The 14,527-nt window shown below is 38.6% G+C and overlaps 1 protein-coding gene across 8 annotated transcripts in view; it reads left to right on the plus strand.

The window, feature by feature from the left end:
• Positions 1-14,527, plus strand: part of Cdk12 (cyclin dependent kinase 12) — an 82,602-nt gene that overhangs the window by 45,708 nt on the left and 22,367 nt on the right. For 3 of the 8 annotated variants that reach the window (XM_029569471.1, XM_008845301.3, XM_029569472.1), the window contains exons 10-14: positions 487-603; positions 1,567-1,698; positions 3,693-3,904; positions 5,236-5,688; positions 9,395-9,812. In XM_029569471.1, coding sequence (XP_029425331.1) covers positions 487-603; positions 1,567-1,698; positions 3,693-3,904; positions 5,236-5,688; positions 9,395-9,812 — 1,332 coding nt within the window. Of the gene's footprint in view, positions 1-486; positions 604-1,566; positions 1,699-3,692; positions 3,905-5,235; positions 5,689-6,051; positions 6,991-9,394; positions 13,321-14,527 lie in introns of those variants that run through there. The other 5 variants (XM_008845296.3, XM_008845295.2, XM_008845297.3 and 2 more) reach the window with 5 other exon arrangements.

A 14,527-nucleotide genomic window follows, 5' to 3' on the forward strand; every position in this document is an offset into this window, starting at 1 on the left:
CCCTAGATGACCTGCAACTTGCTCTTTAGACCAGGCTGGCCTTCATTTCACAGAGCTGTACCTCTCTCTACCTCCAGAATGTTGGGATTAAAAGTGCCATCATGCCAGGCATGGTGGCGCACGCCTTTAATCCCAGCACTCGGGAGGCAGAGAGAGGCAGGCGGATCTCTGTGAGTTCGAGGCCAGCCTGGTCTACATAGTGAGTTCCAGGACAGCTGGGGCTACAGGGAGACCCTTTCTTAAAAAAACCAAAAAAAAAAAAAAAAATGCCATCATGACTGACTTCTTGCTTTCTTTTAACCAGTAACTTCTGTCATACTTCTTTTATTCTTAAAACAATAGTAGATCATGTTTTACTTTTTCTGTACTCCATAATATGTAATAATCAAAGATTCCTCAAACTGGAGAAGGTAATTTCTTTTCAAGAACCTCCAGAAGTCATGATACTGACTTTGTTACTCTTGGTTTTGCTTTTTTTTTTTTCAGCCGTCTCTGTGGTAGTCCTTGTCCAGCAGTGTGGCCTGATGTTATCAAGCTGCCCTACTTCAATAACATGAAACCGAAGAAGCAATATAGAAGGCGCCTTCGAGAAGAATTCTCTTTGTGAGTTTGGCAGAAATATATATCTCTTCTCTTGGGACTTGACTTTTTCCTGGTCTAGGGATTTGGTGTTTCTCACCTGCCCATTTTATTTTTAAATAATTTATGTGTTTTGCAGAGTGTGGTGGTGTAGGCCTTTAATCCCAGCACTCAGAAGGCAGAGGCAGGCGGATCTCTGAGAGTTCAAGACCAGCGTGGTCTACAAAGCTGAGGCTACAGGGAGACCCTATCTCAAAAAGACAAAAAAAAATTTATGTGTTTTATCAGATCTTGTTTGTAATTTTCTCCTCTGAAGGCTTTGGACAGTAGAAAACGTTTTTAACAGTATGTGGAATTTCTTAATTATCTTTTTCATCTTCTTAAGGAGAAAGAGAACAGAACTATTGGCTTCATAGTTTTTACGTATATCATAGGATTTCTTTTTTTTTTTGGTCTTTTTGAGACAGGATCTCCCAGTAGCCCCATTTGGCCTGGAACTCACTATGTAGATCAGGCTGGCCTCGAACTCACAGAGATCCACCTGCCTCTGCCTCCCGAATGGTAGGATTAAAGGTGTGTGCCACCACGCCTGGCATAGGATTTCTTAAATCTAAGTGTGGGGGCTGGAGAGATGGCTGAGTGGTTAAGATCAGTGCCTGCTCTTCCAGAAGACCCAGGTTCAGTTCTCAGCACCCACATAGTGACTAACTGTCCCTTAACTCTAGTTCTGGGTGATCCAACGTCCTCTTCTGGCCTCAGCAGACAATGTATGCATGGATCCACTTACTCTCTTGCAGACAAAACACATAATTAAAATTTAAATTAAATTAAAACTAAATTATAAGTGTGACCAGATCTACTTGCATTATCCAACTTCCAAATCCCTTTGTTCAGTTTTACATGGAGATGGAAATTCAGATAACATTGACACAAGTTTGAGACCTATGGGATCATTATGAATTTTTGGTTTTTCCTTCCTTTCTACAGCATTCCTTCAGCAGCACTTGATTTATTGGACCACATGCTGACACTTGATCCTAGCAAGCGTTGCACAGCTGAACAGACCCTGCAAAGTGACTTCCTAAAAGATGTGGAACTCAGCAAAATGGCACCTCCAGAGTAAGTCTGGTAGCTGTGTGTAGTAGCTCCAAACTTGCTCTAGGCCTCAGGAGATGAGATACTAAGAAAAAGATTTATCAAAAGAAATGATAGTGGTTGTATCAGTCCCAGTGGAAAGGGTCCTTGAGTGTTACTGTGGGTAAGGGCAGATATTTTAAATAAATAGATTTCGCCATGATAATTTGTTCTAATTTGATTCAGGCTATTTTCCTTTATCTTTGGGTCCCTAGTTTGTTGTATTAAACAGTGTCCTTGAAAATATTCATTCTAGTTTTTGCTTTTAACCATTTATTTCTGTTTGAATATCTGTGTTGGGACTGTATATTTCTCATACTTGCAAATACATTTCAAGTTTACAATAATTTACATTGTTGTCAGGTCACTGAATTTTTATGTAAAAAAATAGTCCTTGTGTCTCAATCTATTTTTAAAATTTCTCTTAACATTTATTTGTGTGTGTCTGTGTATGCATGTTCATGTGCATGCCACAGCATTTTTGTAAAGGTCAGGAAAATTTTGGGGACTCATTTTTCCTTCTACCTTTATATATCCTGGAATCAAACTCATGTTAATAAGGTTTATGCAGCCAGGGCTTTACCCTCTTGAGCCATCTCGATGGCCCTCGTTCATCAAAATTTTTATGAATTTCCTTTACCCTATTGATCTTCAAATGCTCTATACTCACATCCAACATTTTGGCACATAGAAGATCTTTTATTTCTGAACTAAACTGGCATTATAATAGCTTTCATGTCAGATTTGCGGGTGTGGTAGAAGCCAGGAGGCAATACTGTGGATTGAACCAAGACTCTAGCACGTGTTAGTCAAGTGCTCTATCAGTGAAGTATATCTCCAACCCTCATTACTTTTTTTGAGACAGTGTTTCACAGAGTCATTCAGCTTGAACTTGAGCTTACCCTGTTGCCCTGACTGGCCTTGAACTTAGGGTCTTCCTGCCTCAGCCTCCCATGTAGCTAAGATTATAGGCCTGTGTCTCCAGGCCTAGTGTCATGTCATATTTTTTAGATACATTTTCATTTTTGTTTTTGTCTTTTTATTTTTTTAGACAGGGTCTCCCTGGAGCCCCAACAGGTCTAGAACTCACTATGTAGACCAAGCTGTCCTGGATCTCACAGACATATGCCTGCCTCTGCCTCTTAGGTGCTGGGATTAAGGCATGTGCCACCATGCCTGGCTGGATCCAAGATTTGAATCACCCTCTTTTCTAGGCTTGTTTGTTTGTTTTACATTTAGTTATTTATTGTTTGTGTGGTGTGTGTGTGTGTGCGGTGCGCACCTGCTTGTCTGGTCATGCACTTACCACGTTGGGTGTGGAAGTCAGAGGACAAGTTGCAGGAGTTGGTTCTGTCCAACATAGGGTTCTGGGATTGAACTCAGGTTGTCAAGCTTAGTGGTAAGCACCGTTACCTGCTGAGCCATCTCTCCAGCCCCTTTAGTATATTTTCTTTAGCTATTGATTAGCCATTTATCACTTTGTTTTTATTTATCCTATGCGTGACTTGGCCAAGTTCTCCTTATTCTTGTTATGCTAAGACAATATTTGATTATATGAGAGTTGAGGTTCTCATTTCTAACATTTTATTTTTATGTTTATGAGTGTATTGTCTACATGTGTGTAAGTGTACCTGTGTTGTGCAGTTCCCTTGGAGGTCAGAAGAGAGGGCCTTGGATCCCCTGGAACTGGAGTTAGGACGGTTATTAGCTGTCATGTGGGTGCTGGGAATAGAACCCAGGTCTTCTGCAAGAGTAGCCAGTGCTCTTAACTGCTGAGCCATCTCTCTAGCCCCAGTCCTCATTTCTTACTGCATAAATCTTGCGGACCTTTTTTCCTCAGAGTAACACGTACCATTCTTTTTGTTTGTTTGTTTGTTTGTTTTTTAATACTATCATGTTTCTTTTTATTTTCCTATTTTAATTTCTTATCCTTCCATTCACTCACTACTATATTCCCCTTTTGCTTTGTGTTTTTCCAGCCTACCTCACTGGCAGGATTGCCATGAGTTGTGGAGTAAGAAACGTCGACGGCAGCGGCAAAGTGGTGTTCCAACAGAAGAGCCACCTCCATCCAAAGCTTCTAGAAAAGAAACTACCTCAGGGACCACAGCTGAGCCTGTGAAGAACAATAGTCCGGCACCACCTCAGCCTGCTCCTGTCAAGGTGGAGCCTGGGGCTGGGGATGCAGTAGGTCAGTGCCAAGATTTGGTCTTTCTGCTTAAATGTCTATGTGTTTTAGTTTTTGTCCAGTGAAGCATTACAAAAGAAGTTTGATGTCCTCATTTTTGAGGAAAAGGAACCATGTCTTATGCACATAGTTCAAAAAGTACAATAGAATATTTTCCTTCCTCAAAATAAGAACTGCTATATTATAGCCAGGTATGGTGGTGCATGCCTTTAATCCCAGCATGTGGGAGGCAGATGTAGGCGGAGCTCTGTGAGTTCCAGGCCAACTGGGGCTACAAGGAGACTGTCTCAAAAAAAAAGCAAAACAATAATAATAATTATACTTCATTTAGAGTGTGTGGCAGAAATCAGTCAGTTAAATAAGCAAAATTTAAAGTTAGTTCATCCATGGCTAGCAATAATTTAGAGCCCTATTGATGTTAGATTAGATAAGGCTTTAGAAAAATCCAATTATAATTGTAAGCATGATTGGGTCTGTAGACTTATTTGCTCTAAACTGTCATATTAAACCTTATAGCAAAATATTTCTCCTATAGTACCACCTTTTTCTTTTTTTAAGCTGCAGATCTTTTTCAGCTCTCCCTTTTTTGCTCACCTACAACAGTTATTTTCAACACTGGCTATATAAATCTTTAAAAATACTCTCAGACCAGGTACAGTGGCGAATGTATATAATCCCAGCGCTGAAGAAGTAAGAGTCTGGAGTATTAGAAGTTCAGGGTCATCTTCCACTATATGTCAAGCTTGATGCCAGCCTGGGCTACCTGAGATTCTATCAAAAATAAGTAAATACATAACCCTTGAACAACCATATTTCTAGGCATGAGGCATTAGGTCCCTGTTTTTTGTTTTTGTTTTTGTTTTTGTTTTTAATGTGTATGAGTGTATTGTTTGCATGTATGTGAGTGCACCCATGTATGCCGCGGAGGTCAGAAGAGAGCTTCGGATTCGCCTGGAACTGGAGTTAAGGACGGTTTGTAGCCGCCATGTGGGTACTGGGAATCGAACCCGGGTTCTCTGCAAGAGCAGTCAGTGCTCTTAACTACTGAGCCATCTCTCCAGCCCCATGGCCCCTGATTTTTTTAAAGCCTGTCCTATCAGTTCCCTTTTTGTTTTTTTGTTTTTTTGAGACAGGGTCTCTCTGTATCCACAGCTGTCCTGGAACTCAATAAGTAGACCCTGGCCTGGAACTCACAGAGATCTTCCTGCTGCTGCACTGGGATTAAAGGCACACCTGGCTCAGTCTTTGAATATTATAAATTGCTTTTGTCTATTGAGGAACACAAAAGTCCCTGTCTTACCTATTCTCATGTTAGCTCCACCTTCTTCCTACAGGCCTCAGTGACATCACACAGCAGTTGAATCAAAGTGAATTGGCAGTGTTATTAAACCTGCTACAGAGCCAAACTGATTTGAGCATCCCTCAAATGGCACAGCTGCTTAATATCCACTCCAACCCAGAGATGCAACAGCAGCTGGAAGCACTGAACCAATCTATTAGTGCACTGACAGAAGCCACTTCCCAGCAGCAGGATTCAGAATCCATAGCCCCAGAGGAATCATTGAAGGAGGTACCCTCTGTACCAGTGGTCCTGCCTTCAGCAGAACAAATAACTCCTGAAGCTTCAAATACACCAGCTGACATGCAGAGTATGTTGGCAGTTATCTTGAGTCAGCTGATGAAAACCCAGGAGCCAGGAGGTAACCTGGAGGAAAACACCAGTGACAAGAATAGTGGGCCACAGGGGCCCCGAAGAACTCCCACAATGCCACAGGAGGAGGCAGCAGGTAAACAGACCGGTCATGAATCTCATTGAGCTCAGGTGCTGTTGATCCTCTTAAAATCTCTTAACATACTCTTTTTCACATCATTGGAGTCAGTTTCAGTTTATCTGTAACGTAGTCTACAGGAGAACATAGCAAGCACCAAGTGATGTATTTCTTGTCCAGCTTCTTTAAGTCTCAAAGCACCTTTCATAAAATTTTTCCACTTCTTAAGATGTTGGTAAGTAAAGTCCTGGTGTTCTAACCAAGGAAACCAAAGCCATAGGTAGTCATGTATCTTGAACCACTCTGTAGATGTGATAGTTAGCTAGTGCTAGAAGAATCTGACTTTGAAATAAACATTATCAAATTGTTCTTTATATCTAGTGGCGTGAATGCTGGATACCAGAGTCTTGTCCGGAAGATACAATCAAGAAAACCCTAATAAAATGTCATTTCAATTTCCTGAAAATAATTTGGGAATTGTTCTAAGCAGATAACACCTTACATTTTCTTTCCAAAGAATAATAGCATATAAAAGTGGTTCTTTTAAATCTGTTTCTGAGAGACTGTGGAATTAGTAAAGCATTATAAAAAGGAAAAAAAAAAATCCTCAAAAAAAAGTGTGTTATACTTCATATCACATGACCAGTGACCACATCTTGCATTTTATTAGATGGAAAAGAAATGTAAGTTCTCAAATCAATTCTGATTCACAATGTTTGCAAAATCTAACTTATCTGAAATTGTTTTCAACTCCTTGGGAATTTTCACTGTCCTGAAGATCTCATGAATTGGGGGAATAAGAAGAGGCACAAGGGCTGAAGAGGTGTACTAATGTTCAACTTTAGGGTCCTGCATTCACATTTCATCTGGGTTGGTGCAGAAAAGACAAAACTTTATTTTCACTGGTATAGGGTCAAACACACAAATTAGGGGTTTTTTTGTAGGTGAAAAGACAATAAAATTAACCCATAGCTTTGTGGATATGAAAACTTCAGTCTTAAGAAATTTAAGTAAGTTTATGATTCCTTTGCTGATTATTGGCAGAGGCAAAACTAGAACTTATGTGCTTGTATTTCTTGATTCAGCTTGCTACTCTCATGAAGATTCTGATTGTTTTAGGAGATACAAAATGGAGTACCAAAAAGCTTTCTAGAATTAAAGCAGGCTTTTTTGTCTCCTGCCTTAGATTCTGACCTATCAGATTATAATGAAATTGAACTGAAACTAAGTCATAGATTATAGCTAGAAAGTATATATACTTTTCAGAAGTGACTGTAAAAGTGCCACAACTAAAGATGAATGCCCAAAAAAAAAAAAAAAGCTACAACTGTTCTATCCAGGGTGTCTAGTTTATATATCTCCATACTGTCTCTGTGTTATATAGCTCAAACTGACCTCAAACCTCAATGTCCTTCTGGCTGTGCCTTACCAGTGCTGAATTTACAAATTTGTGTCACCACACCCTGGTGCCTCTTACTTGGCCATTTCACTGTTCATTAGCACTTCCACCAGAGGGCAGACTATAAACCAGAGGAGATAACAATCTTATTTGCAGTTTAGTTATTTTGTACTTGTTTTAAAAAAGGGTAATGGTTGAACTCTAATGAATCAAAAGAAATGTTTAGTTATTTATTTATTTATGTACACCCTCCTCCCTCTGTTAGTACTAAACTATTACAGGTTGACAACATTAACTCTAAATCTTGGGACAGTATGATTTGCAATGTATATTTTTATTTTTAATTTTTTAAGAAATTTTATTAATTTTAATAGTTCTTTATAATCCATCTGCTTTACTACTTTGGAGTAACATTTTTATTTTACTCATGTGAAAGAATTTGAGCCTAAGAATTAGTTATACTGAAACAAAATTAGGCTGTTTATAAGGAAAATCTAAATATGAAAAATACTGTATGTAGCTAGAGGAATGCAAATTTAGATTGCCTACTTTCACAGTGATGCATTTTATCCCCCCCCCCAGTATTAAAATACATGATGTGTCATTTCATGAGTAGGCTCAAAATTTTTTTAAGTGTGACTGATACTAAATGTCTTTATATAGAAAGATAGTGTTTGCCAGCAAAAGGTTCTGAAACAGTGCGTGGTCATAGTCTGTCCTTTTCAGGTTATCTCTTTTCTAAATTTTGAATTTTCATGGCTTTTTTTTTTTTTTTTTTTTGGCCTTAAATTCAATTTTCCCCTGCCAGCCAGGCAACAAGTAACTTGCTGGAAATGTCATACAAAGTGACCAGCACATCCCTGTACTATTCTTTTTACCAAAACTGAAAGTTTTCACTCTGCCTCCTTCTATTCCCCACTGCCCCATCCCTATATCAGAAAGTCTTAGACTATTTATTCTATTAGTTTCATATGGCACCTGACCTCATCTTTACTCTTCATAATCTTAAAATTTTGTAATGTTTTCAGAGTGCTTTCATTTACACTTAGGGAATGCAAACTTAATTACTGATTGTCTTTACAAAGTATAATCAATACTATAAGTATACTATAGAAATACCTAATTATAACCTAAAACTACTTTCAGCTTGTTTAAGTAATGGCTTTACATTACTAGCTAACATAACAGGAGAATGGCTATATAGATGCTTTTAGATATGTTTCAATAGGGAAAAGAAAAATTTGTCATTTGGAAGATATGACCAAAACATTAAACCTTTTCTTTAGCAGGTTGACTCTCAGTTCTCTAAAGGCACACTACTCAGCGTCCTTCTGTTGCAATAGTTTTGTATATCCTCAAACTCATGCCATTTTCTCTCTCCTTTCCTGCCTTGGAGGAGTTCACTGTCAGACAAATAATGGTAAATGTTGACAAAAATGGAAAAAAGCAAAAACGTTTGGGTAGTTCAAGAAAGAGAACTTTATAATGATTCAGTACATCCCTAAATAGATTTTCGATACAAGAGTAACACATTTATCAGCAGTTCGGTTCTGCATGACACTGTTAGAATGATTTTTTCATAGCATGAAAAAAATGCAGAGGGTAAGAAAACAAAATAGGAAATTACAATAGGATTACTTTGATCTTTATAATTACTCTTACATAGGAAGCTGAATGACAGTAGGGTGGTTAATATCCCTTCCTTGAGAAGATGATTAAGGGAAGAAATAACTAAAGTTGGAGAAACAAGTGTATTTTTATACATGATTAGAATGAGAAGTTTTTCTTGATTGCATCTCTCCTGTATATTTAAGTTGTATTTCAGGTTAACTTTATATCATCAAGCATTCTGTAAATGTGTTAGCCAAGTCTGCAAGGTCTCTATTGTACAGAAAGATTACGTCCTAGAAATGTGACCACAGCGTGTATATTGTTCCCTCTCATCTTCCTTCTTTCTGCTTTATTTTCAATAATGTTTTGATCTAACAACAAAAGGGGTGGGAAGGTTGCTAACAGTCTACATCTTAGAACAGTTCTTTAAGGAAGGAAATGGAGGAAAATCTCAGACAAAAAAAAAAATAATAAGGTCAATCATTTGAAACATAAGATCTTTTTATACCAGCTGTTAGATCCAGAATGCAACTGTTATACTTAATCACTTCGTTTTATTTATAAATTTGCAATTTCCTGCTCCCAAGATTTTATTATTTACGTATCTGGTTACTTGTATTGATATTTATTTATGTTGGGCAGTGTGTGAGTGTTTCTGTTTATAATCACATGTGGTTTTTAAGATGGTGTTTAAAAAAAGTAACCCTTCCACAGCATGTCCTCCTCACATTCTTCCACCAGAGAAGAGGCCCCCTGAACCCCCTGGACCTCCACCGCCGCCACCTCCACCCCCTCTGGTTGAAGGCGATCTTTCCAGCGCCCCCCAGGAGTTGAACCCCGCCGTGACAGCCGCCTTGCTGCAACTTTTATCCCAGCCTGAAGCAGAGCCTCCTGGCCACCTGCCACATGAGCACCAGGCCTTGAGACCAATGGAATACTCCACCCGATCCCATCCAAACAGGACTTACGGAAACACTGATGGGCCTGAAACAGGGTTCAGTGCCACTGACACTGATGAACGCAGCTCTGGTCCAGCCTTGACAGAATCTTTGGTCCAGACCCTGGTGAAGAACAGGACCTTCTCAGGCTCTGTGAGCCACCTTGGGGAGTCCAGCAGTTACCAGGGCACAGGGTCAGTGCAGTTCCCGGGGGATCAGGACCTCCGTTTTGCCAGGGTCCCCTTAACATTACATTCAGTGGTTGGGCAACCATTTCTGAAGTCTGAGGGAAACAGCAACTCTGTGGTACATGCAGAGACCAAATTACAAAACTATGGGGAGCTGGGACCAGGAACCACTGGGACCAGCAGCTCAGGAGCAACCCTTCAGTGGGGTGCCCCAACTCAATCATCTGCTTATGGAAAACTCTACCGGGGGGCTGCAAGAGTCCCACCACGAGGGGGAAGAGGTAGAGGAGTTCCTTACTAACCCAGAGACTTCAGTGTCCTGATAGATTCCTTCCCTGTCCATCTTTCTATCCAGTCCTTTGAACCTTTAATGAAATCATTTGCCAGAGCGAGGTAATCGTCTACATTTGGCTACAGCAAAACTGTTGTTTTCCTTGCTCTCTTGCTATGAGCAGGCAACTTAAAATGATGTTGGCACCAGTTCCTCCTGGATGGGCAACAGCCAGAACATTTACTTCAGCTCTACTTAGGAGATATGGAGAGAGACATTCAATTGAAAAGTTAATTGTTGCATTAGCTTATTGCCTGCATTTGAGCAGAAAAGAGTATAGTTTCCATTTTGAGATGGCTCAGGAGAGGTTTTTTAATTTTTTTTTTTTTTGTATGTATGTGTGGTTTCTTTCTTTTGAATTTTAGTTTAGATTCTTCTCCCTTTAAAGAGGACAGCGTTCACAAAATCTGAGTTCGTTTTAGTAGGCTTTTGCTAGAAAAACAGTGGCCTGGTTGACGTAAATGTTTCCTTCCTCTCTACCATCTCACATTTTTGCTTAAGTGAGCACTCCCCTTGCCCCTGTTGAGCATCTTGAACGTATCTTTTTTCCAAATAAATTACTCATCCTTAAAGCTTTCTCAGTTTTGAAAATAGTTATGCCCCTCTTCCTGCATACAAAGCAGTGTGTTGAAAGTGGCATTCTTGGGCAGGTAGGTAGACTTTACCCAACCTCTGCTTTTTGTTTACTCCCCTCCCCCTTTTCCCTCTTTCCCCCTACCTTCTGTCCCCTCCTCTTTTTGTGCCCCACCCCTATTTTCTCCTTATATCTTTTTGAGGCATTTGTTTGGAAAAAAAAATTTAGTTGAGATGCCCAAGACCTGGAATAAGTTTTTTTTTTTTTTTTTTTTTTTTTTTTAAATAAAGGAAAGGAAATTCAAACTCCTACATTGTTCTCTGTAACTCTTCAATTCTGAAAAATTTTAAGCCATGTTCTGATGGGGAAGTTGATCTGTAAATGGACAGCATAGGACATTGCTGCTAAGCTGTGATTAGAAATTATACCTCCATACTTAGAGGGCTAATAAGAGCAGTAAGCATATTGTTTACACATATATTTTTATGTATATTGAAAAAATCAAACAATTGCAGTATGGTCAGAGGAAAAAGATTCCTAAAAATACATGGAAATGTAACTTAGTTTAGGGTGATATTTTACCTTAAAAAAAACTTTAAAGCAGGATGCCATGAAGAACAGTATTGATATATATTGATAATATATACATCTCAGCATGTTATATCCTACCATTTCTTGTAGGGATTTTCCTCCTGAGAGAGATGGTTTTGGTTTTGGTTGTGGTAAAAGGATGTACAGTATGACTTCCTGGCAAGAACTTTGCCTTATCTTAAACAGGAAATGGAAAAGAGAAAGGCTTTCGTAGTGGAGTAACTTGGGTGGCCTTACATTTCCGAGAACCAGCATATGGAGTGTTTTAAAACAGATAACATGTCATATAATTGATCTGCACAGACAGGCATTTGTGAAATGTAGTTATTAAAAACCCCCTTTTACAAAGAAAGGCAAACATGCTTCAGCATCTTTGAGAATAGCTTTCAAAACTAGTGAAATTTCATGTTTCAATACCAAATTCTTAAGTTAAAAATAAAATATATTTAGAAAGATGTATTGATTTAAAATTTTTTAAAAGGGCAAAAGGAACCCTCTTCAGATACATAAATACTTCCCGGTTACTGAAATAGATACCAGTGTGTGTATTTATTCTCTGGTTTTGGTCTGGCCTTGCTGTAGGGCCCAACATTAATAGTAAGTGAACCTTCTAGGCATTTGACTTTGGTAGCTTTTTATACCAGGGTATCCTGTTAGATTTACTAGGCACACTGACATGGTATCAACAAACTGCATTAAAATTCATCTATACCTTCAGTTTGTTGACTTACTAGTCCACAGATGTGGGCCTTTTGTGTTTTAGAATATTTGAATTTGAGGTATTGAACCCCCTAGTTCCCTATTTTTGATTAAAGAAGCTGAGCCGGGATACTTTTCAAAAGTATCTCTTCAGTGAAAAAGAATCGTTTTCCCATCAAATATGAATAAAATTCTCTATTTTCATTGTATTTTGGTTATCAACAGTCATCGGTAATTTTTCCCTTCCCCTCTGCCACACTATATTTTTAATTACGCCAAATAGTCTACGTAAGCATTCATTTCCTCATCCCTGCTCAGGAAGGGGGTGAGTGTATGTGTGAGTGTGTGTATGTGTACGTATGATCCCATTTCACCCCCACCCCCATTTTGGGAATCTAACCTTTAAAAATTTTTTATAATTTTAACTACTTCTGAAAGCAGAGGGAAAAAAAGCTCTTAAATATCCTGGAATCTGTGTGGAGGAAGAAAAGGTATTTGGTAACTTTTCAGCTGTTATCCATAAACATTATGGCAGTAAAAGTTTGACACAAGAGCCAGGCGTGGTAGCACATGCCTTTAATCCCAGCAGAGGCAGGTGGATCTCTGTGAGTTAAAGGCCAGCCTGGTCTACATATTGAGTTCCAGGGTAGCTGGAACTACAGGGAGACAGTCTCAAAAAGACCAAAAAAAAAAAAGTTTGATTTAGTTTCTGCCTGACTGAAGATCAGAAACCTAATTCCAGAAAACCACGTACCATTGGAAGTACTAAGTATTAATTTTTTTTTTTATTTTTGAGCAGATAATCTGATTCTGATCATGAATAGGAGGCAAAACTGGTTTGACCATGATCAATTTTTTTGTGTGTGTATGGTTTTAAAAGCAAATTTGCTTGATGCAATTTCCTTAGTTTTTCCCTTCATCTGTCTATAGGGATAAGGGTTTGCAAATGACATCAGATCTATATGTTTAATACAGGGCAGTTAGCACAAATTTATATGTAGGACTTTCGTTAGCATTATGCATAAACATCACCCAACCACTTGTATGTGTGTGTATATATAATATGCTATTTAGGTATAGTCTAAAATGGTTACCAGCAGGTTTTGAGAGAGAATGTTGCTTCAGAAGTGTCAGTTTCCACCTCATTTCTCCTTGATTTATAGGTTCCTGACACTGTATTCCTTTCTCTCTCTTGTTTTTAACCCCCATCGGGTATACCTTGTCTATGTACAGATATTTTGTAATATATTAAATTTTTTCTTTCAGTTTATAAAAATGGAAAGTGGAGATTGGAAAATTAAATATTTCCTGTTACTATACCACTTTTGCTCCATTGCATTTACTTACAATTTCTGTACCCTCTGAGCATATCTAATCATATGAAGGAAGGACATTTTTCCTTCATTTTATCTTATGGGTTCTCTGTCTTAGAATTGCTATAGACTCCTAAACTACCAAAACAAAAATTCTCAGGGTTTGGAAAGCTGCTTGAAATCACTAGGCTAGAAACTAGAGTTTTAAAAAATGGGGTCAGGGGAATTCTTAAGGGTGTGATTTTTTTTTTTTCATTTTATTTTTTTGAAGTAAAATTGTATGGTAGTATGAAGTCATCAGGAGTTGAGCTTCATGTACCCTGACTCCTCCTGACAGGAGAGGTAAGTGGGTTTGAGCTCAACAGTCATCAAAGGAAGTTGGTAAGAAGCTGTTAAGTTGGTAAGAAGCTGTTAAGAACCAAAGGATACTCTCAACCCAGGCTCTCCACCATCGAATCCACTCTGGTTTACAGTGTTATAGAAGGTCAGTCAGTGTGTGGATTAGTGTATCCAGCCAGCTCTGTAAGATTTCCTGTCACAGTACCAATCCAGGAAGTGAATCAAGAGTTGTTTAACGTTTCAGTCCCTAATATTTTTAAAATCTCCACCAACTCCCCCTGAGAGAATCGTTTTAGTTCCTCTTATGGTTTAGAACACCACAATAAGTCCTTTACAATACGGGCTACAGTCCTGCTAGGAAAAAGGCCTATTCTCATCAGAAGGCAGAGGGAAAATGTCTAAGTTGTACATGGTGAGCAAGTTTTAAAAGCCTAAAAAGTATATCAAATTGTGGGAAATGAGGAATTTTTAAAAACTCTTGCTGCTGAGGGTTGTTGGCTTGGATTTGAATCCCATTTTTGGTGTTCCCTTGTCTCTGAGCAAAGTCAGATCCTCTTAACCCAGAAGGAAAATAGCTCAAGATTTGAGTTCCAAGAATCTTGTTCCTGACAGTCTCCAGAGAGAAGGGTTGGTTTTTAAGTCTATATATTGCATGTTCGTGACTAGGTTTGTAAATTTCAACCTACTAGAGGATATTGTTTCCACTTTATAGCAGTGACTGCTTTCAATTCTGAGTCTAAAGACTGAGAGCCTAACTAGCCTTAACTTTTTTCCCCTCTCATATCCAAAGCCATTTCCAATTAGAAAAGCATTCTATTCAATTTTTAAGTTTCTTGGACGCTATTTTTCCAGATACCTTTGTGTGAGAAGGCTA

The sequence above is a fragment of the Nannospalax galili genome, unplaced genomic scaffold (genome assembly GCF_000622305.1).
Source record: "Nannospalax galili isolate Female #2095 unplaced genomic scaffold, S.galili_v1.0 scaffold1382, whole genome shotgun sequence".
Taxonomy (NCBI): Eukaryota; Metazoa; Chordata; class Mammalia; order Rodentia; family Spalacidae; genus Nannospalax; species Nannospalax galili.